At 40.8% G+C, this 22,589-nt stretch overlaps 1 protein-coding gene across 1 annotated transcript in view; it reads left to right on the top strand.

The window, feature by feature from the left end:
• The first annotated feature begins 12,589 nt into the window (after positions 1-12,589).
• LMBRD1 (LMBR1 domain containing 1) overlaps positions 12,590-22,589 on the top strand; it is a 76,609-nt gene continuing 66,609 nt past the window's right edge. The window contains exons 1-2 of the mRNA XM_065631839.1: positions 12,590-12,665; positions 13,182-13,358. Of these exons, the coding sequence (XP_065487911.1) occupies positions 12,606-12,665; positions 13,182-13,358 (237 nt within the window). The 5' untranslated portion in view covers positions 12,590-12,605. The remainder of the gene's footprint in view (positions 12,666-13,181; positions 13,359-22,589) is intronic.

Below are 22,589 nucleotides of genomic sequence, written 5' to 3'. Positions count from 1 at the left end.
GAACTAATTTCTGAAAGATTAGCAAGCGTAAGTCGATGCTGTAGAAAATAAGGTAAAACATACATACCCGCTAGATCACCAGTAATATTATAGAGTCCGTACAGTGGAAACTATGCCCAAATGTGATAGTTGAACTGACAGATAGTATAACAAACAAACTGAAAATAAACAACTGATGAAAGGGAGGGACCAATTTAAGCAACATCTACACCAGAATTACTTTACCACTGTAAGAGTGCTGGTATGGTATGGTACCAAAACAGTAGTATAGCTGCAGCAAGTCAGGTCTTGGAAGCCTCCAGGGAGGGAGGCACAACCTCTCAAGGCAACATGCTCCACTGCTTGCCTGTCCTCACAGTGGAGGCTTCTCCTTATGTCCAGTCAGAACCTCTCTAATTTCTGCTTGTGCTCACTGTCATCCTCCCATCATGTACTTCCAAACAGCTCAGCTTCATCTTTCCTGATAACCTCCTACGTGTTGGAGAGCTGATCTTAGGTGTCCTGAAGACTTCTTCATGCTGATCGAAGACCAGTTCCACACCATAAAATACCCTCCAGTAATAACAAGTATACTGACGCTGTATTTGCTCTACATCTTTTATGTAGCCAACACAAAACAAACAATAATTTGTCTATCAGCTCATCTGGGTACATATTTTCAACTCTTCTTCATACCAGATTCCAACCAGAGCTTTTCTTCTCTGAGTGACTGAAAATGCACTTTGTGAAATGTCTTGATTTTCTTCGCCTCTACAAACAGGTATGACCTGGGCATCTGATTCTTTTGTGCAAGGCCTCTTTCCTCTGGTTAAAACCTCAGAGATATTAAGCACATTATAGCAAACAGTTACCTAAAATAGAGCAGAATTCTATAGGAAAGCAAATGATAACACAGTGAAGAAACAGGAGTGAAAAGTCTAATATAAAAGCAAATATACACACAAAATAAATACAACTACATAATTATTTAAGTGAATACATGCCTTGCATCATTTTACACAAAATCTGCACATTCCTAATATTTTGCACAAAAAAGTACTATCTATATCAGTGTTTAGTAAATGTTAGAAAGGATCTCAAGATTTAATCATGTAAAACAGAAGAACTTGTTCTGCTTTTGCTTATCAGATAAAACATTAAATTAGTAGCATGTACTGTATTACTGTATTGAAGACCTTGTGTGGTAAGAAGCAAAAAGCCTATTTTACTACAGAAGACATTTAAATTAAAACAATGTAAAATATACAAAATAATAAAAGATAAATGAGAACTACATTAATGCAAATATGTACTGTTTCTATAAAAGGGAGATATAAATAAGATGTAGAAAAAAAAATTCAGAGGTCATCACTTTCATGGCTGTGAACTGGTCGGATGGCGCTTCAGGTATTAAACCAAAAATTAGTTGTAAGGGTATTTTAAGATATGAATGAAGGTTTTGTGGACTGGCTTATGAGGGATATTCCATATTTCAATAGGCTGTGTCAAAAAGGGGGAATTTTGGTGAATGCAGCAAGCACTTCAATGACAAAACAATAGGGTTGCTTTTAATAAAGAAGAGACGCAGAGGTCTGTCAGGACATAAGAGAAACAAGGTTGTACAAACTGCTACTACTTTGTCATGCAACAAGTAAGTAACCAACAGAGACTGGAAGATGAAGGTGAAAAGATCAATGTGACCAGATTTAATATGATTTTCCATCTCTTTTTGAATTACAAAGTTCATCAGAGTTCTGAACTGAGATGCTACGGTAGCCAATATAGCAAAGAATGTTTTAGATAAGTTGTTCATACAATAATAGAAAATGATTAATTATTGAATATATAATAGTGAAGAAATATGCTATATCTGTGCATATCTACAGAAATGGAAATTTTTATGATGGCACTGAATTATAGGCTTGAATGCTTTGGAAAGCAGTAGTGCCATCAATTGTGACGGAGCTTGACAGACAAAGATTAAGAATCGGAACAACCCATCTTAGTTTTTGAAAAATTTGATTTGTTTTAAAATTTATATATACTTTAATACAAAAATCACTCATATATTACAAACCAACTCCTGAAGTTCTTGCTATGCTAAAACTTCTGTGGAAATGAGAATTTTCTCAAAGTAAGGACTTGAAGATTTGCCTTCTACTTAGATCTCTGGCAAACCTACTGACCACATCAGGCATGGGAAGGATTTTGGAGAACTGCACAATGGGAGCCCTCGGGTGGGTGACAGGGAAAAATGCCCCCAAAATGCCAGTCACCCAGAAAGAAGACTCCTGCCACTAAAATTGGATTTGTACATTTAAGATTGCAGCGGTTTGTAATTATTAATTATAATTTATTTATTTGAATCATCTATTAGAAAACGTTGAGTTTTGACATCACTCTTCCTTTACCCCCTGTGTTTTTCCCTCCACTACTCTAATGATCACTCAGCTGCAAGCCAAAAAGAAAAACAGTTAATTCACAGAAAATAAAAGAAACAGGAAGAATATGTTAAACTAAATCCTTGTCAGCAACCTGGAAGAAAAAGTGTTACTATATCATGTATCCATCTTTGCTGTTTCTACTACTGGGGACAGGTAACATTAAGTCTTAGTAGTAGCTTGAAGCCCTAGCATTCCTTTGGGTCTTGTAAAATAAATATACACACCAAAACCTTCAATACTGAATGAAGACCCTCAGCTTGCACCTCACTATGTACATTCACTGGCCTGGATCTGCACAGTTTGCATATACTCAGCATCTTTTCACTCCATACATTTAACATTTTTTTTGGTCTTAGTATACAGGCAGAGATCAGTATTTAGTTGTATCCTTATTCCCAGGCAATCAAGTGATATATGATCCACAAAGTTAAAGATCATACATGTAAGAAAGGATAGGAATAGCAGAAAGTAAAATAATTTGCTCTTCTGTGAAGTCAAAACTACAGATGTAACTCTTGCTATGCCACTACTGATCAAAAAGTACTAAATGATAGAACTTCAAAGTCGGCAGCCATAATGTCATACCATTCCTCCTCTCTGTGATATTACTTTGTGTTACTGCCCTACTATTCAATTTCTGGTGCAACTGCTGAGAATAATGATTTCCTTTGCATTCTCCAAAATGTTACCTTCTATCTAAATAGAGTTGCCATGTGAGTGGCATTAATCACCGACTCATTGAGGTAGGAAGTGACTCTTGGGACCTTTGTTGTCCAACCTCCTGCTCAAAGCAGGGTCACTATGAGTCCAGCCAGATTGCTCAAGGTTTTATCTGCCAAGTCTTGTAAACCTCCAGGAACAGAGGTTACAAACCTATCTGGGGTATCTGCTTCACTGCATAATTATCCTTACACTTTTTTTTTCTTCCATACATCCAGTCATATCCTCCTATTTCAATTTCTGTCCGCTGTCCCTCCTCCTACCATGCACCACTGACTCCATGTAGACAACTGCCCTGCCAGCCTGCTGTGAGGGCCCCCAAAGCCATCTTTCCCCAGGCTGAACAAGCCCAGCTCCCTCACCAAGCAAGTGCTACTGACCCAGCCAGCCTGGTGACCCTCTCCTGAACTCGCTCCAGTTTATCAATGTATTTCTTAAACTGAGGAAATTAGATTCATCAACTTGCTTTTTACATGGAAGCATTAAGCCTACCTTTTTTCTCATTTTGAAACAAAAGGGAACTTCCGTGCTCCTGGGTATGCGTTTAAGGCCTGTTTTCTTGGTTAGAGATGAGGCTCAACCATTCACTATAATATAAAATCACCTCTGCTGTGCTGCTAGACAGCCCTTAATGTTCAGGATTCTTTATGCAGTCCGTATGTTAGGTTTAAATAATGTAAATGGCTTTGAATCAGTCTTCTGAGCCAGAAAAAAAATCACCTTTATCATGAAGATTATCCTCCAACTGTATCAAATGATCAAGACCCTAGCCTTTGCCGAAGTTCTTAGAACAGGTATACTGAGCTGGTCTAACTGAAATACAGTAACTGGAATGATCAAAAGACTGTGCAGCTTCCTATATTGACCTTCCAGTGCCAACAGCAAACCCTTTGGAAAACAGGGCAAACAGGGAAAGCTGAAGGAGTTTCCCTTGCAAATCCTGCCTGTTTCTGGCACTCCTCTGCTTAGAAAGTGTCTGAGCTGGAGGTTGTTTCTCCACCAGAGTGCTTAATACTGCCTGACAGACCTCTCATCCATGAATTCCTCTATTAATTTTTAACGTACACATACTCTTGGTAGTCAAATCATCCTAAGGTAAGGATACGTATTTTTTAAGTTGCATAAAGCAGTCCCTTTATAAGTCTGCTGCTCGTTAATCTATTTTGTGCCAAATTCTCTTGATACAAGCACAACTAATTGTTCTCTATTCACTGTTCCTCACGCCAGTCACAACTTTAGAAATTTCTGTCATTTCTCCTTGAGTATCATCTTTTCCAAGATAGCAGTTGCAAGTTATTTACTTTTTTTCCCTGTGCACAGAAGCTGTTCCTTACTTTATTCATGCTTGTCCTCCTCCAAACCATCTCAAATTCTGTAACTCGTTTTGACATGGATGTCATAACAGCTCACTGTTCATGAAGTGTAATGATGGGTTTGTTATCTATCCCTTTCCTATTACTATCACTATTTGCCTTTTTGACTACCTTTGAAAATTAATTTCATCAAAAGCTAAACTTACTGGCAGCTTTGCCATTAAATTCAGGGGGTCAGAATTTAATCTATTGTTTTGTTTACTCTCTATCTAGTTTCCTCAGTCAGTCCTGGGAAAATCTCCAAACATGTTGCTTCCAAGTTTATGACTTGGTTGCAGTTTTCCCATGTACAGAAGACTAGAAGTATCTCTAATGATTTAGGACAAATATGCAGAAAACAGAACTTTGGATGTTCTAATATGATCAAGCAGTCAGTTCATCATTTGACTAGTACCATGAGAAAAATATTGGGGAAATCTCTTTTTATTCTGACTGAAAACATCAGGCAGAAAGTTTCAGGGGAATACAGCAGTTTTATTGTGGGATTTTTTTTTTTTTAAATACATTTCTACTGTGGAAGTTCACATCGTTTTCATTCTTATCAGCTCATACAGAGCTGTAATTTACATACAGAACAGCTTTTACTTATTGTTTTTTGGGGAAAAAAACTAAATAAACTGAAGGCTCCTAATTGTTTTTACAGCCCTCATTAAAGAAAATGTTATTGACCTACACGTTCTCTCCCTCCTGGAGAAATGAATCACCTCTTCTGCCCCAGAGAACTTTTAAAAATTCTGGTTTTGTTGAAGTAAACAAACCAAGGAACAGAACACAAAGGGAATAAACATTATGCAGTTGTTAGTAATGTATTAAAAGAACAATCACTTTAAATTCTTCCATAGATTAATTCCAAATTTCTAACTCAACTATTTATTTAGCATATCACAACCTTTTAAAAGATGATCTCTGTTCCAAACTAAGAAATCAAAAACGAACCCTTCCCCCTACTTAAATACTACCACAGCAATAAAAGACACACACATCTCAATGCATAGATCATTTGTCCCAAACTATGCCAGGATTTTATTTGCATGTTAGAAACTCCCACGTTCTAGAGACTGGGCTTTGCCTAGGACAATAATCCATTTTAAGTACATCGATTATGATGTATACCTATTGTACAATTTGATTTATATAAATTATGTAGAATTTATTATAAAAATATTGTTAAGCATGACATGAGAAATAGACATAAAAAGAGATTTGACAAATTGATGGCACAGAAAGCCTACCTTTAGCCTCCAAAAATGATGATTCAACCTTTGACTTGGGTTCCCTGAAGCCTGCCAGTGCTGATGTGTGTGCTGGAAGGACACCACTGTATGCCTACCTGTTTCACATATGCCTTCCCTAAATTACACTAACCATTCAGAAAACTTTTTTCCCCAACCCAATGGGGCCGTTTGTTTTTCCTCACTGTGACATCATTACTTCTTTTGAAAATGTTCTCTTCCCTACACTTACCCAAAATAAGAACTGAGCTGACTTAAACCAAGTTAAGATCAAACAGGAACTTTTATGAGTTTCATAAAACTCTGCCTTGTCCCTATTTTTTATGTAAATCTTGAGCTGCTGATACAACAGTACAAACTACTGATATTGAATAAGGTTTAAAGGGAAAATGAGGTTTCTCTCAGTGAAAAAGAACAACAGGCTGCACTAAAACCAAGCACTCTGAAGAGACCAGCAGGACTGAAGCGCTTGAAACAAGGTAACATTTTACAATAAGGAAACAATACAAGGAGCAGAGACATAAAGGACACATAATGATGTTCTCTACTAACCTAGCAATAAATAATGTTCAAGGTAATTTTGTGAATGGCTTCTAAAATATTGGTTAATTATCATGCAAGCTGACAGATTCCAATTTTGTCCGTTTTTTAGTGTTTTGTTTTGGTTGGTGTTTTTTTTTTTTCTTTTTATTTGTTTGTTTGTTTGTTGGGGTTTTGTTTGTTTGTTTGTTTGTTTTTTGTTTTTTTTTTTTTTAAAGAAAAAAGCCCACAGCTGTGCTGCTACTAGTTAAATAAAGCTACATGAGCACTGAAGTACAGTGACAGAAGGAAAGATGCCTGCATTGACAGAATACAAACCAAACTCAGAAACATACTTTGATCTGAAGTAAAGGCAAATGAACTGCAGCATTAAATCAAACAGAAGAAATTTCAAGAAGTTACAGTCAATTTTCTTCACACAAGTTTAAGAACTTTGAAGAAAACCCAAACCAAACACAAATTAGTTATTACTGCCAATGGCTCATTGTGTGTACTTGCACAGTATCAGGTCCAGTGTGTTCTGTGCCATAGGGCTCACGTGTTTTACTGGATTCTAAGCCACATAACACAAAGATTAGTTACACCTTCAAGTACGAGACCATCACATGTCCTGTCAAATACTGCTAAACCCAGATTTAGTACCTGTTCCACTAGCATGCGGAAAAAAAATATAGAAAAAAAGTAGAGTTAATCAGAGAATTTTAAAATATGGCATTGCCATTAGCTCACATGCTTTCACCCCCCTTGAAACTTGTGGGATTATCAAGTGGTGAGAAGAGCAGTTCAGTCAAGCGAGAAGGTGCACCTGCTCCCTGCTGCTATGTACACTATCTCACTCAAGTATGATACTAATCCCTTGTCCTGGTCAAAATGAAGACTGGATCTTGTTTCATATACTTTAATTTCTACAATATCACTCCGCTTCTTTATCTGTTTCTTTACCACATGAGTACTATAAGAATAACAAACTTGTAGAATTTACTTTTAAGTAGCATCTGAGACATTTTTCAGAGTTTGAACTTATTTCTCACTATACATAAAAATCACTATAATGGTTCTTTTTAGATAAAGATGTAATTTTATAAATTTAAGATATACTTTAATTTTTTTTCTTTATAAGACAAAATTTTTGCCATCTTTCTTTGGCACTCTGCTACTGTCTAGCCTGGGAAAGCGAGGATGGTATTCAGGGAAGGCCACTGATATAATTCTCTATTTTTCCACACTATGACTGCTACCGCCACAATGCATGTCAGTTTTTGGGGGGGGAACATAGTAACAGCATTCTCTTCAGACTCACTCATTCTAGTTTCATTCACACATTCTCTCAATGGTCTATAAAATGCCCTATTTTTTTTTTAGTATGTGCAATGAGAATTTTTAAAGAGTCAGTTAATTCTTAGCTTGCAGTTATCTACCCCAGCTACAAACATGTCCAACAAAACCTTTTCAAAAATCATTCTGCCTTTTTGTACAGGCACACTTTTTGTACTATTCTCACCCTGTGACCTCATATACTATGACCTACACAAGTACTTCTACCCACTGCCATTCTTCAGGGTGTTCACTGATCTTGCTGCTCATCGTGGCTTCTCAATGACAAGCTTTTACTTGCAAGAGCTAAGAAGCGTGAAAGAGAACATGACAAATCTCTGAGTACAGGCAGGAAAAGAGGCACATCCACTACTGGAGTGCAGGGGAGAGCGGCACCACAGGGACAACTACTAGGCTTATCTTATCAGCCATGCTAGCTTAACGTGGCTGTTGGCAGCACAGCACCACTGTATGCTACTGCAGCCAGGACTAGATCTACTGACGATGAGGATCCCCAGCACTCACATGGCACCACAATACCTTTCAGCTGGAGGGTGATCAGTAACTTTGGTATGAATGAGGCCACTTCCCTGGCTGGTACATACCACAACCCCCCTACTTTCTCTTAAGGAGTAACTCTCTGCAAAAAATACACCCGTTCCTCTGGCCTCCTCTTTGTGTGGAGATGTTTTTTCTGCCTCATCGCTTATTTCTTGACCTGTGGTTTCTCAGTTAATTAGTCTACACGCCCAATGTGCCTCATGGAGTTGTGTTCTGTGGTTGCTCATTTTCTCCCCATGACATACCACCAGCATTGAGTAAAGTGCAGGTAGACTTGTGGCACTACAAATAGTAGCTGTCCTAGAAGCGTCTGCAGTGATGGTGAAAGACAAACATAGCCCTGGTATGCTGTAAAACATCTAACCAGTGTATCCTCAAGGGTGGTTGTGTCAATAGGCATTGTGAATACTCAGAAATCTGACCTCAAATTTATCTGTGAGCACCCTCTGACAGACACAGCTGCGTGAATACAGCCATGAAAAATGTTAGTCTCTTAGGTTCCCCAGGAATACCAAACAAGGGCTGAAATTTCTGTCCCCAAAAGAGATCACAGAAGTCAACACATCAACTGAACACCATTTTTAAGACTGAAGTTTACAGATTTTTTGTTGGCACAAAGCACAGGAGAAAGGTCACTATGTGAATAATTAAAAAAGAATTATCTATGCTATTAAACTGTGAGGTTTTTTTACATTTTTGCATGTACATGACACCAGCAGTGTCTCATCCAACAGTAAGACAATTGAAGTTGATCCTCTAAATTCTGTTTGTACATCATTCTTCAGACATGGATCTGCTGATTTTATTAGAATAAGGGATAAAATGCTTTGAATTTATAAACTCTGATTTTTAGGGAATAAAGAAAAAGCTTTCAGAGAGCTAGTGGTAACATGCCATTAAACTTCCATTTTGCCTACACTGTACATAAAACCATTACATCCATTCCGACAAAACCTGAAGTTCTTCCTTTAAACTATGAATTACAGGTTTTTTTTGTCTCTGTTTGTTAAACTACATAACCTCTTAACTCTTTAGAATGGAGAAGTTTTTTTGATCATACTGAAGTTACTCTTATGACTTATACTCTTACTATTGTGGTTTAACCCCGGATGGCAACCAAGCACCACACAACTGCTCACTAACCCGTATCCCTCTCAGTGGGATGGGGGAGAGAATTGAAAAAACTCATGGGTTGAGATAAAGACTGTTTAATAGGATAGCAAGGGAAAAGATAATAATAATAATAATTATGATAATAAAAGAATATACGAAAGAAGTGATACACAATGCAACTGCTCATGACCTGTTGACCAATGCCCAGCCTGTCCTCAAGCAGTGATCACACCTGGCCAGCTTCCCCCAAGTTTCTATAAAGAGCATGATGTCATATGGTATGGAATATCCCTTTGGCCAGTTTGGGACACCTGTCCTGGCTGTGTCCCCTCCCAGTTTCTTGTGCACACTTGTTGGAAGGCCAATATGAGAAACTGAAAAGTCCTTAACTGCTTAGCAACAAATAAAACATCAGTATGTTATCAACATTACTCTTATTCTAAATCTAAAACACAGCTCCATACCAGCTACTAGGAAGAAAATTAACTCTATCCCAGCCAAAACCAGGATATATATTTTTTATATATATATAAATATTCTAAAGCAAGTTAAATGTTTATGTAGCCATTTCAGTCAAAACAAAAAGATTTATGGTAGGAGATAGCTATAGCATATTTTTTTATTATTACAGCAGCCTTAATTCTTGACTAGTTACAAGTGTCTGATGTTTGGTATTTCAATATTTTATTGATAAATGTATGCAGTGCTGTACAAAACATAAAATATTTATATACTCCAAGGGCAAATTACTTCCCTTCCCACTTGGGAATAGTTTATTTTTAATGCTTTCCTTTAAGTTTTTAATTCTTCATGGGTTCTAGGGCAAATTTGAATTCTAACATACATATTTAATAGTAATGACATCAAGGGAAATGTTTTCTGTGGTGAAGATTATACATACACATTAATAGTAATATATACCAAAAAAATCTAAGAGGACACACACAATACAGTTATCTGCTTAATGACCTATAACTAATTATAGTTACATACTATCTACTGCTTTTCTCAGGAAATTACAAGCCTGCCTGGATTTTCATGAACAGGCCACTCAGCTCATGAGCACCACGGCCACCTGCCTGCTGCCTGTGCCCTCACACCAAATGGAAACCCAGCACAAGCACCTGCCCCTCCAGAATAAGCCTCCCAAACACTTCTCTGTCAGCAGGCCCCTTCTTGCCGTGCTGCGCGCTCACCTAAAAACTGCACCCATGACCAACCGTGCAAGCAGAATAACCACTGCACTCTGCTTCCACCTGCTCTGCCCTCACAGTAAGTTAACACATGGTACAAGTATTTGCCCCTACGAGCAACATTTCCTTCTGTTAACCAACCCTCCCTCACTGCAGGCACCTACATGCAAGGTTAACAAGCTCTCCAGAACCCTCTCCAACTCCGTTATCACTTGGTTCAAGAATGCTGCCACATGACAGTGCCCTCCACACCACCCTGACAACAAACAGACGTGCAGCGTGTGTCCACTGCTCTGAGGGGAAGCTTCCAGTTCTCCTGCCCTCCCAAACACAAGTCCCTTCTTGCAAAGGTGCAAACCCATCTGAACTCCTGCTGCCTCCAACCACCCCATGCACAGCTTGTGAGTGCCATCACAACACTTTCACAGTGAATTGAAGCCCAGCAAGGACATCAGCCACGTCATGGCAAAGCTGTTCCACCACACACACCACCAGATACCTTCTCCTGAGAGAACGAGTCCACCTGGGCACACGCCTCAAGTGCCCTGGACATAGCTCACAAGCACCACCACACTTTGCTGTCTCAGAATAAATCAAGGCTCAGCAAAGGCACAAAACAGTCTGGGATGAGGCTCTCACAACCCCTTCCCCAGCAGATCCTTCCTCTGAAGGCTGTGAGCCCAAGAGAAGTCCCACCTCTCACCTGACCTCGCCCTCAGTTCATGAACACTCAGGTCATGCCACCACAAGCTCCCGTCACAGAATCACAGAATGTCAGGGATTGGAAGGGACCTCAAAAGATCATCCAGTCCAATCTCCCTGCCGGAGCAGGAACACCCAGATGAGGTTACACAGGAAGGCGTCCAGGCGGGTTTGAATGTCTCCAGAGAAGGAGACTCCACAACCTCCCTGGGCAGCCTGTTCCAGGCTCTGTCACCCTCACTGAGAAGAAGTTTCTTCTCAAATTTAAGTGGAACCTCTTGTGTTCCAGTTTGTACCCATTGCCCCTTGTCCTATCATTGGTTGTCACCGAGAAGAGCCTGGCTCCATCCTCGTGACCCTCACCCTTTATATATTTATAAACATTAATGAGGTCACCCCTCAGCCTCCTCTTCTCCAAGCTAAAGAGCCCCAGCTCCTCAGCCTTTCCTCATAAGGGAGATGCTCCACTCCCTTAGTCATCTTGGTCACCTGCAGTGGCCTCACAGCGGCTGGAAGCTTGTCGCTCCAGGGCCGAGCTCCCCTCCCACCGCACAGTCTCTTCCCACAAGGCTCCAAAACGCCCGAGTCCCCGCGGCCCGTCACTCGACTCACCAGCGCGAACCTCTCGCATCCGGCGGGAACAACCGCGGCCACCGCGTTCCCGCCCTCACGGCCCCGCCCCCCGAGCGCGTGCGCACTGCCCTCGTCACGTGGTGTGTCCCCCCCCCTACGTGTGTCCGCAGGGGCGCGACACGCTGACAGTCGCACACCTGCCGAGCACCTTCAGGAAACTGGATGTGATGTAGGGAAATACTGTAGGTACTTCTGCAGAGAAAAGCAACAATTAACGAGTTGGAAGCGCCTGACACCTCTTAGTGCACAATTTATCTTTACCCAACCCTGTCTTTGCTCTCTCCCTGCCCGTGGAGCTGGAGTCCCCAGGACCGAGCGTTGCCCTGCGGCTGCCCGGGGAAGGACAGACAGACCCCAGGCGGGAGGACACCCGCAGGGCCCCTCGCCGCGGCTCACGCTCCGCCCCTGCCCGCCCAGCGAGGCGGGGGGGATAACCCTGACACGCGCAGGACCGCCCCACGCCCCGTTCCTGCCCCGCGGCGAACCCCGGCCACGGGAGGTGCTGCCGGCAGCGCGCGGCTGTCGTCAGCTTCCCCCTCCGGCCGCGCGCCTCTCCCGTCACAACCCAACACGCCGGACAGTCCCTGCGTGACGAGCCACTGCTGCCGGCAGCGGGGCGCGCCGGGCTGCGGCAGGAGCCGCCGGCTGCTAACGAAAGCGAAAGCGGCATCGTCACGCGCGCATGACGTCACGCTCCGCGCGCCCGGCAGTTGTTGATCCGGTCGCCATGGTGACGTGTGCCCGCCCCCTTAAAAGTCCCCGCCCCAGCGGGCGGGCCTGTTGTCGCTGACGGAAGCGAAGATGGCGGCGGCCGCCTCCGAGTTGCTGACGGGATGGTGCCTCTTCGGCATGGCGCTGCTGGTGAGAGACCGCTCTCCCGGGCGGGGGGGGCTCGGCCGGCCCGGTACCTGCCCCAGTCACACAGCCCTGCCCGCCCCAGGGCCGGCGGGATCCCCGCCTTCCCCTCCGGTGCCCCGAGCCGGGCCGGCTGCTCCTCCTTCCCCGGCCCCTCGCTGTTCCAGCTCCGGGCTTCCCGCTTGGCCTCCTCGTTCAGCCTGTGCCGCCCCGGCCTGCCCGGCAGCCAGCGCTTCCCTGCAGCTCCCGCCGCGGCGGTGCCGCAGAGCCCGCAGCCGGGGCTGTCCTGCCCTGGGCTCGTTTGTGGTTTGCGCGGCCCTTGTTGTTCCCCAGGCTGTTCTTAGCGAGGGTGCAAAGAGTGAATTGTGTGTGGTGAGTGTAACACTGATGTTTAGGGCTCAGGTAAAAAGTGTGTTGATGCTCTGCTGGCCGGCAATACCAACACACAGGGTGTGACTTCAGTACCTGCTTTCTGACTTCCTTATTACACAACTCATAATTATCTTTCCTGGTGTGTTTCAGGCTATTCTAATTTTCTGCTGGGTTTACGTACGCAAGTACCAGAGTCGGCGGGAAAGTGAAGTGATTTCTACCATAACAGCTATCTTCGCGTTGGCAATTGCTCTTATCTCGTCAGCGCTACTACCAGTGGACATCTTTTTGGTTTCATATATGAAAAATCCAAATGGTACATTTAAGGTATGGGCTTCTGAGAATGTGAATTGTCTCTTCAAAAGAAGCACTTGTGTTGAAAGAGGAAGTTATTGAGTTGTCAAAGTGTTTAATGCTAATACCTGTTTTAGTGCCAGAGTTTTTGGAAAGCTGGGAACTAGTACTGTGAAAACAACACTGAGCTCTTTTTGTCATTTGATCTAGATTTCAGTTTTCGTTTCTACTTTTTACTTTTTATATTCTGCTCATTTCCAAAGTCATTCTTTCTATTGCGCTAAAAGGAGCAAATATACCATCCTGAAAAATGTCTCTTAAATGTTGGTTTTAGTACATCATAGTGGGGCCTTGTGGAATGGAATTTGTTGCCCCTTTGTTCAAAAACAGACTTTAGTGCCCATTTGCGGTTTAAGATTATTTTGGTAGTGAAACATAAAGACTTAAAAAGGTTTACAGTGTTAATCTATCTACAATGTAGAGTCTGAGTTAATAAGCACTTTTTTAAAAAAAAGAAAAACTTGAATAACTCTTGAGGGAAGGGAATACAGTAGTATGTCTTGAGTGATACTGCCTTAACTGAACTACTGTTTTTATAAACTTAAACTGTAGGGAGTTGCTGTACAAAATGAGTTCTTAATTAGATGAGTACTCACCGTAGTCTGCTTTATGCACTGCTCTAAGAGGTCTTCCCACTTCTTAAAGCATTGGCCTTTTTAATTTTCAAGGAAGGTTCTTGGAGGTAGTGACCAAGTGTCTTTGTGATGACACTACCATTAAAACCAGGTCAAACTGGAGCATATTAATGATTTGAATAACAGCTTAGTTCAGTTTGGAGCCTACCTGGATCTATAGTAAAAGAGAAGATCCTGAAACAAATAAGAGTGGGCATATGATAAATACCTGCACGCTAGACTCAAAGACTTCCAGCCCTACTTCCAAAGGAAAGAGCTAGCTTGCAGCCAATACAGCACATTTTGGCTGGTGCTCATGTAAATGCAGGTCATAAGAAGCCTTTAGAATTGAGCTGTGATGTAATTTTTGTCGTGTTTAACACTCAGTGGTAATACAGAATAAATTAAGCTATTGTTCAATCTTACTGTTAAAGGTTTGTCTCTTCAGATCTTGTTTGCTCAGAATTAAAATGGTGGTAGAAGGTGGAAGAGACCTTTAAAATGTCATGGTACTAGCAGTTCAATGAGAATAATACTGAGTATTAAGACATATATTGAGTCTGACTAGCTGGAGGAATAACAATGACGTGCCTTTTTTGGATGGGCATAGCTATATCTGCTGGAGGCTACGCAGAATTTCCTGTTGCAAAGGAGACCTGTTCATGTATGCATTCCCTGATTTGAGAAAACAAACCTGTGAGGAGAATAGGAGGCCAAATGCGCTCATGCAGTCACTACAGTTTTATTCAAGGAAGCATGACTAATAGAAAGAAAATTACTGTACTTAAAATACTGTTTTTCTTGAGCTAGATTTCTTTGTTAATGGCCACAGGCTGTGATATCATGGGCTGGGTAGATTCTATTTAGCAATTGTACCTGAAAGCAAACTTTCATGCTTGTGGTAAAGCTTTCATTTCTTTAAAGTACCTTTGTGTATGCTTCACAGACTCACAGAATAGTTGGAGTTGGAGGGCACCTCTGGAGGTCATTTAGTCCAATCCACCTGCTACAGCAGGTTCACATAGAGCAGATCGCACAGGAAGGTGTCCCGGTCGGTTTTGAATGTCTCCAGAGAAGGAGACTCCACCACCTCTCTGGGCAGCCTGTTCCCGTGCTCTGGCACCCTCAAAGTAAAGAAGTTTCTCCTCATATTCAGATGGAACTTCCTGTGCTTCAGTCTGTGCCCGTTGCCGCTCATCATATTGTTGGACACTACTGAAAGGAGTCTGGTCCCATCCTCTTGACACCCGCCCTTGAGATATTTATAAACATTGATGAGATCCCTTCTCAGCCTTCTCTTCTCCAAGCTGAACAGACCCAGCTCTCTTAGTCTCTCCTCATAAAAAAGGTGCTCCAGGCCCCTAATCATCTTTGTAGCTTTGAGGCTTCTTGGTCCTGCTTAGTGCCTGATGTATATTAGATGCTGCTGATGGTCTGTTGAAATAAAATTCCTTCATACTGCCTTGCAGAAGAATACCTCCTTCTCTTTTACGAGTCAGCTGGATGACTTTCTAGCTTTGCAGCAATAATAATAATGATAATATATTCTGATATTAATACATCTAATTCAACAACAGTGTTGAAACCATGAATATTAACATGGCCTTTCTGATAAAGTTGAGTGGACCTGAAGTCAGTCAGAATGCACAAACATATATAACACACAGCTTTATTGATTTGGTAATTTCTGTTTAGGAGTAATGTGAAGTTAGGAGGCTGATAGAACCTTAATGTGAGCTCTTCATGAACTGTTAAAGCTTTTAGCACACATTACCCAGGCCAGTGTTTCTTTTCTGCTACTGCTTCACAAGTAGGACAAGACTGGATTGGGTTCAGAATATTTCTGAGAGACTACTGCCCTTCTTTTGGACCATTCTTTGAAACCCAGCACCTCCAAGGCCCTTTATCTGATGCTGGGGTCTGAAGGACTATGACTCTGGCAAGAATCTGTTGTCCTGAATGGCCAGAGTGAGTTAAGTCTTCCCTAGATTATTCTCAGTGAATTTTTGAGGCAGATCCAGGTAGCAGTTGTGGATAATAATCTCTGTAGATAAATCATCAGTTCATCAAAAACCTTCCAACTGGATGATTTCAGAGCTTATGCCAAAAGAGTAGTGTCAGTTATCCAGATTCTAGGTAAACAAGTTTTTTCTGTACATACTCTTCTTCTACCTCCCAACTGTAGTTCCCAGTATCAGTGTTAGAGAGATGAGAAAGTCAGGGATGCTCAACTTACACAAAAAAGGTACTAAATGGGGACTTCCAGTGAATTTCTGACTCTACTATCAAGTTGTAGATATTCTTGAGGCTTTTCTGTGAACAAATGTGTAGCAAACTTGGGAGAAGCAGAGGTTAAATTGAAAGCACAGTCTGATGGTTCAAAGTTCTCACTGTCAATTGTGTGTTCAGTGGCAAGTGAAAGTATTCTGGCTACAAGGATTGGCTTAATTGTCTCAAGTGCAGTACCCAGGCAGATTGCCCTTCTTGAAGCCTGTCAAAATGATGCTGCTCTCTGGATGAATTCACTTCAAGCAAGGTTGTATAGTTGTTTTCCATCATGTGTTCTGAGATGTCTTCTTTGACAAGGGCCATGTCTTTGTTACCCTTGAACTTTTGCCTGTTTCAACAGGACTGTTAAACTTACTGTACTGTTTATACACCTTTCAATTAAGACAAGTTATTCTTTACTATAAACAAGTGGCTTGTAGCATTTGCTACCTGGTGGTGTCTCTCACCTTCTTTTGTGAGACTTGAGAAACATTATTTTAAAGGTTTTCTAGTGAGTGAACTGAGCAGTTTTGGTATTAGAAGGTTTTCCATAGTAGTTGTGTAGTCCTTTAGGAAAGGAGCAGTGCATGAACTTAGGTGGTCATTATTCCTATGCACAATAGAATTCATTGCAAGAATACCTCTTCTGGAGGCTGGGATTACTTTGATTCATAGTACTATTAAGTAGGAAAGCAGGCTTTCGGTTTTAGTACTAATCAAAAGAACTTGAGTATTAACTTGTAAGGAAAGTTCTGATAATGTTCACCAGCACCTTATCTTGGTTTTGTCTGCTTGCCTTGACAGTGCTTTAGTTTGTGCAATGGGCTTCAATTACATCCAGTTGGTTCTGATCTGTTTGATCTGAAAGCTTGTTTGATTTATAAAAAGCACTTAGTAACAGAAAAACTCACCCTTGCTTAGACACTTAAGATTGCTGCTGGAACTCAAGACCTCTGGGTCTGACCTACAAGTCTCCAATATTTAGAACATGCTGATGCTGTCTTGCAGCAGGAATACTGCTTGAAACAAGGATGTTATCATCACACTGTCTTTTTTTTATTCTATTGGTGGTGCAGCAGAAGGCAGGGGAGGTGTTGAACTGTTCTTTTTGAAATGTATGAATTCTTGCTGCTATACAAGTTAAAAGACAGTGGCATTTCTGTCAATCTGATTAGACTGAACACCTCACAAACCTTAGGTGTCTGCCTGAGCTGTTAAAAGCCAGTTGTCTCCTTAATGATTTGAGGAGTAGCATCTGCTTAATGGGAGATCCCTTTTGCAGACTGTTCTATTAAGATTTTTTGGATCTTGAAGGAAAGTTATTACGTAGCTGCTCAGAATAGAGAACCACTAGAAATGTTAGGTTTTTTTTCTTGTTGTTCTACAAAGGTGTTAGCTGACAAATTGTTATTGACTGAGACCATGCTTCCTGTGCGGAGCAGGAATTACTACTTGTGAAGTAACAATACTTGGCTAAAATATTAATGGTAGCCAGATGTGACTGAGATGCATGTTTCTGGATGTTGCTCTTACTTGGCAGTCAAAATCCTGGCTCCGACCCACTTTGGAGGTAACAGGCAGGAATATCTGAGACCTGGGTATGAGATGTCTTTATATGTAACCATACTATGACCCACTCTTCAGTCTTGGGTATTGTATCTTCTTTTTGTTGGCGAAACTTTGGGAGAGGCTATTCAGAAGAACGACAGCTTCATCTGCTTTTGATGAAACATCACAAATACTAAAACCTGGAATGTTACACCACTTTAAGCTCTATTAAGGTACGTTTGTGGAGAACGGGACCTGTCTTCACTGGATACTCATTAAATTCTTGCAGGGTCCAGCAATGACAGCAGAAATGTCCCTCTTAACAGAGACAAAAATAATGAAATTCGTGGCCATTCTTTCACCAAAAAGTGGGGATGGCCAAAAACATCAAATTAGCTTATACTGCTTCCATTCAGGGAAGTTATCTGTACAGTTGGAATAGTACTGTTCTGTTGAAATATATATTAATATAAGTCATTAACTGGACACAATTGCTGGGAGAAGGAAGACTGCTTAGTGATTACTGGGAAAGCAAGTGTTCTTCATAATTAATTTGCTATGAATGCAATTATAAAATGAATCTTTTGAAGGAGCTTTGCTTTGGTGTTAGCATTTAGGTAAACTGTTAAGTGTCTTAGTCTTAAACTGCCTTTTTTTATATCTGTATTTCCATATCAAAATTTTACTAATCTATTTACTTTTTACACTTGCAACTGCATTTAGACTTCCTGGATCCTTCAACATGACTTGGTGTAAGGTATACAATATCAATACAATGTGTTGTTACAAGTATTTTAAAGGTGATATGAGGTATGCTTGCTAAACTGTATGAAACAGAATGAAGTACAGCGGAACAGTGCGGAGTGCCTGAATTCTGCATATCTTAAGAGAATTTGTGGTCACATTTACACATCTTAAGCTGCTGTTGAAGGCAGTAATGAATTTGCACCTTACCTTAGAAGTACACTAGATGAGTATTTGCTGCTTGTATTGTAAGCCTGGTCTATAATGGATGGAGAAGAAAACACATTAGATGTAGAGGTTGTCCAGATGAGTTCTCAACTGATTTCTGGATGTGCTTGTCCAGTAAATTTGTATACCTGTCAACATTATATATCAGCACTGCTGCTGAGAGTGTCAGAGCTATGACACTTTATAGGTAGCAGTGTTTCTTGCTTTGAACAAGGCACTGCAGCTGTTACTAGCTTTTGAAACAATTCATATGAACTGGTTACTGCTTTTGAGTTGCTGCTGATGTGTGCACATGGATAATTTGCCAGTAGGAATAAGGATTTTTACTTCCTTAGTTTGTGTAAATGTGGGGCTTCAGCAGCTGACTGAAAGGTGACTTTATAGATAGGATATACTATGAAGTTAGCTTGCATTACAGATTCTTCTTGTGCAGAGTAATGCAGAGTTGGTAAATTGGGGCACATGTACACAAGGGTGAAATTCACACATGTTTGCATCATTGTCTTTCAATGTAAGGTAACATCTCAATATTTTAATATGTTGGGAAACATACATTACAGCATATTACTCTGGTTGTGCACACAACTTAATTTGAGCAACAAAATTACAATATTTTAAACTTCTACATATGTATCCTGTTGTAAATGTTATTAATGCTTTCCCGGAGTTGGAGGGGAAGCATTTTTTGGCAGTTAAAGCCCTGTTGTATTTCAATTATAAGCTATCTCTTCCTGTAAAGTGGCTGTGCCACTTAAACTTTGGGTCTTGCTGTTGTTTTCCTTGCCTTTTCTTGGTTGCTGTGGGTTTTGAATGTCTCCATTACTCATAAGAGAGATCATTTTCAGCTACTTACTTGGAAGTAAATAGTGCCACCTGTTCAGTTCAGTATTGCTTTTCCCTTAGGGATAATTAAAGCAATGCTTTTCCTTAATTTTTAACACTAGGCAATTTAAACAGTTTAGTCTGTGTATGTATTCTTATTATAGTCAAATTGTTTTGTGGTGTATTTTCATGCAGATGCCTAGAAATTTTTCAGCTGGAATGCTGTTGGGCCTGAGCCTGACAGTCTTTGGAAATGGGCTTATTGTGTACCTGACAGACACTTAACTTGAAGTGTTGCTTCTGTCCCTTCTGCTCAATTATTTTTCATCCTTTTTGCTGATTAGATGACAAAATGCATGTATATTTTTTTCTACTCAAATTCCAGTTGGATGACAATCTAATTTATTACAAGCAGTGAACTTGAAAAGCTTAAAGTGGCCTACTGGAAGTCTTAATATAGTAGCATGAAGGAGGGTGGTGCTGATTTTCTGAGATAACGTAACATAAACACTTGATTTTTCTATTATCAAGCCCATATTCCATGGGATTTTAAGCAGTTCTGAGAAAACTGATAGTGTTAAATTTCTTCAGGTCTTATTGTGTGAAGTCTTTACAGAGTATGCTCACTTGCATTTTTCATATGCTCTGTAGTAGTGCATGCATCTTTACAACAACTGAAAGGGCTGGCACTTGCCAGTTAGAAAAAAGCCTACACAGAAAAATTGCAAGGAGGTTTGGCAGTACTGAACTTTTTTCTCACTGATTCAGTTACGTTGGTGCGTCTCCAGAATTGCTGGGTTTGGAAGAATTTTGCTTCTGGATACCTACTTTCTTGATCTCGACTACATGTAGAGCAAATCCCACAAGACGTGAACAATCCTGGAATATGTTTAAGCTGTACAGACGGGCTTGGACCTCTGGATCCAGTCCCTGAGTTTGGCTGCCACTGATCATGTTACAAAACACTTAGCTTCCTGAAACCAATAGTTCCTCTTGGGAGGAGGGGGTGGAAAAAGGGTTGGGAGTAAGAACTTGACTTCAGCCTTCTGGCCAGGTGCCATTACCAACATAGCTAGGGCTGCATTTTCACTTCCATTCTCTGAACAACTCCCCAGGACTGAGTGACATAGTTCTGAAAAAGAACTGGTCAAACTAAAAAGTAAAGGCTCATACTTCTGAAAAAGGAGATGATGGCTTAATCTGGGTGGACAACTAATAAAAATAAAAATTTGTAAGCTACAACTGAGCATAATAAAAAGCTATTTTCCATTCTTATGTCTCAGTACTGTTGCACCTGTATATATAAATTTTAGTTACAGCTATTCTGTGATAGAAATGCTGCGTGAAATGTGTGCACTGCATGCTGTGTCCAGCTCTATGGCCCACAGTACAAAAAAAGACATGGAGGTGTTAGAACAGGTCCACAAAAAATGATCAGAGGGCTGGAACACCTTTCTTATGAAGAAAGGGTAAAAGAGTTGGAGTTCAGCCTGAGAAAGTTCTGGGGAGACATTATAGAAGCCTTTCAATATACAAAGAGGGCTTATAAGAAAGATGAAGAAACACTTCTGACCAGGACCTGTTGTGACAGCGCAAGTGGATACAGTTGTAGATCTACACTCTTTCAGTTTAAATTGGACATAAAGAAGAAATTGTTTATGGTGAGACTCTGGAACAGGCTTCCCAGAGAAGCTGTGGATGCCCCATCCCTGGAAGTGTTGAAGGCCAAGTTGGATGGAACTTGGAGCAACCTGGTCTAGTGGAAGATGTCCCTGCCCATGGCAGGGGGGTTGGACTAGATGGTCTATGAAGGCCCCTTCCAACCCAAACTAATCTATTATGATCTTAAGAGATCATGTTATCAAGATACTGTGGGAATTGGCAGAGCATGCTTGGGAGCTGCCAAAACTACTCTATGTTCTTGCTAGTCTGTAAAATCTTCAGTCTAGGAAATGATCCTATACTTATTCCTGTATGTGCAGTCATTTGCACCTTTGCTAGCACTCTGTAGCCAGTAATTTTTTATAAGTAGCATTTTTTTATATCTATCTCACTATGTGTTTGTGTTCTTTAATGAGTCATTGTCTCATAGTGTTGCCAAATACTGTAGTAACAGGAAGTGAAGTGTTCTAGACATTTTCAGAAGAATATGGATCTTTGTACACTATTCATGTCTAGACTTACATTTTTGAAAAATAGATGGTTTACCTTAGAAAGGGCTAATTGTACAGAATTCATTTTTCTTTCTAACTCAAAGTCCTAAAAAAGCTAATTCTGCTTGTCAAATTTGACTCTGCACTTTTTATTGAGTTACATCTAGAAAACTTTTTTATCTTGATTATCTGGCTTCTCTTTCTAGAAGGTGTTCCCAAACTCTAGCTTGTGGTACCATTTCTGTGACTGAAATTCTGTAATGTGGATATTGGCCTCAAGTGGGATTTTGAGGCGGCTGTTTTAGCAATTCCCAGGGTCAGCCTTACTGATATAAAACTAGTGCTTTTTTTGACTGAGAGGTATTTACTTTAAAATGAGTGGATCCTTGACTTGAGTTACTCCATTAATGCTTTGCAACCCTTCAGAAAATATGCATGTGCAAAGCAGATGTAAATGTGTTAAATTTAATCCAATGCATCCAGCTACTGGGCTGGGCAATTTATATAGCTTAGTTGTTTGTGCAGTATTGTCTAAGGTACCTTGCTGCTTCCAAAGGTATCATATCTTGGGTTTTGTAGGAAACTCATCCTGAGGACAGCTCTGTCCCTTCAAGGACTTGACTTTGAAGTTTAGTGTCTACTGCAGTGCTCAGAGTCCAAAAAAAAGGGCTAGAACTGCAAATAGCCATAACTCCAGTTATCTTTTACAAAACATTTTGAAAAACTGTTCAGATTGAGCTTCAGGGTCAGTAGCAGCATTGTCTGATATATAGAAAATCGGTTTCATAAAAATAGGTATTTAGAGTGCCACTTAAATACTAAGTACA

This window comes from Caloenas nicobarica, chromosome 3 (assembly GCF_036013445.1).
Source record: "Caloenas nicobarica isolate bCalNic1 chromosome 3, bCalNic1.hap1, whole genome shotgun sequence".
In the NCBI taxonomy this organism is placed as follows: domain Eukaryota; kingdom Metazoa; phylum Chordata; class Aves; order Columbiformes; family Columbidae; genus Caloenas; species Caloenas nicobarica.
Note: the sequence above shows the minus strand (reverse complement) of the source record. Positions and strands in the feature narration are given on the sequence as shown.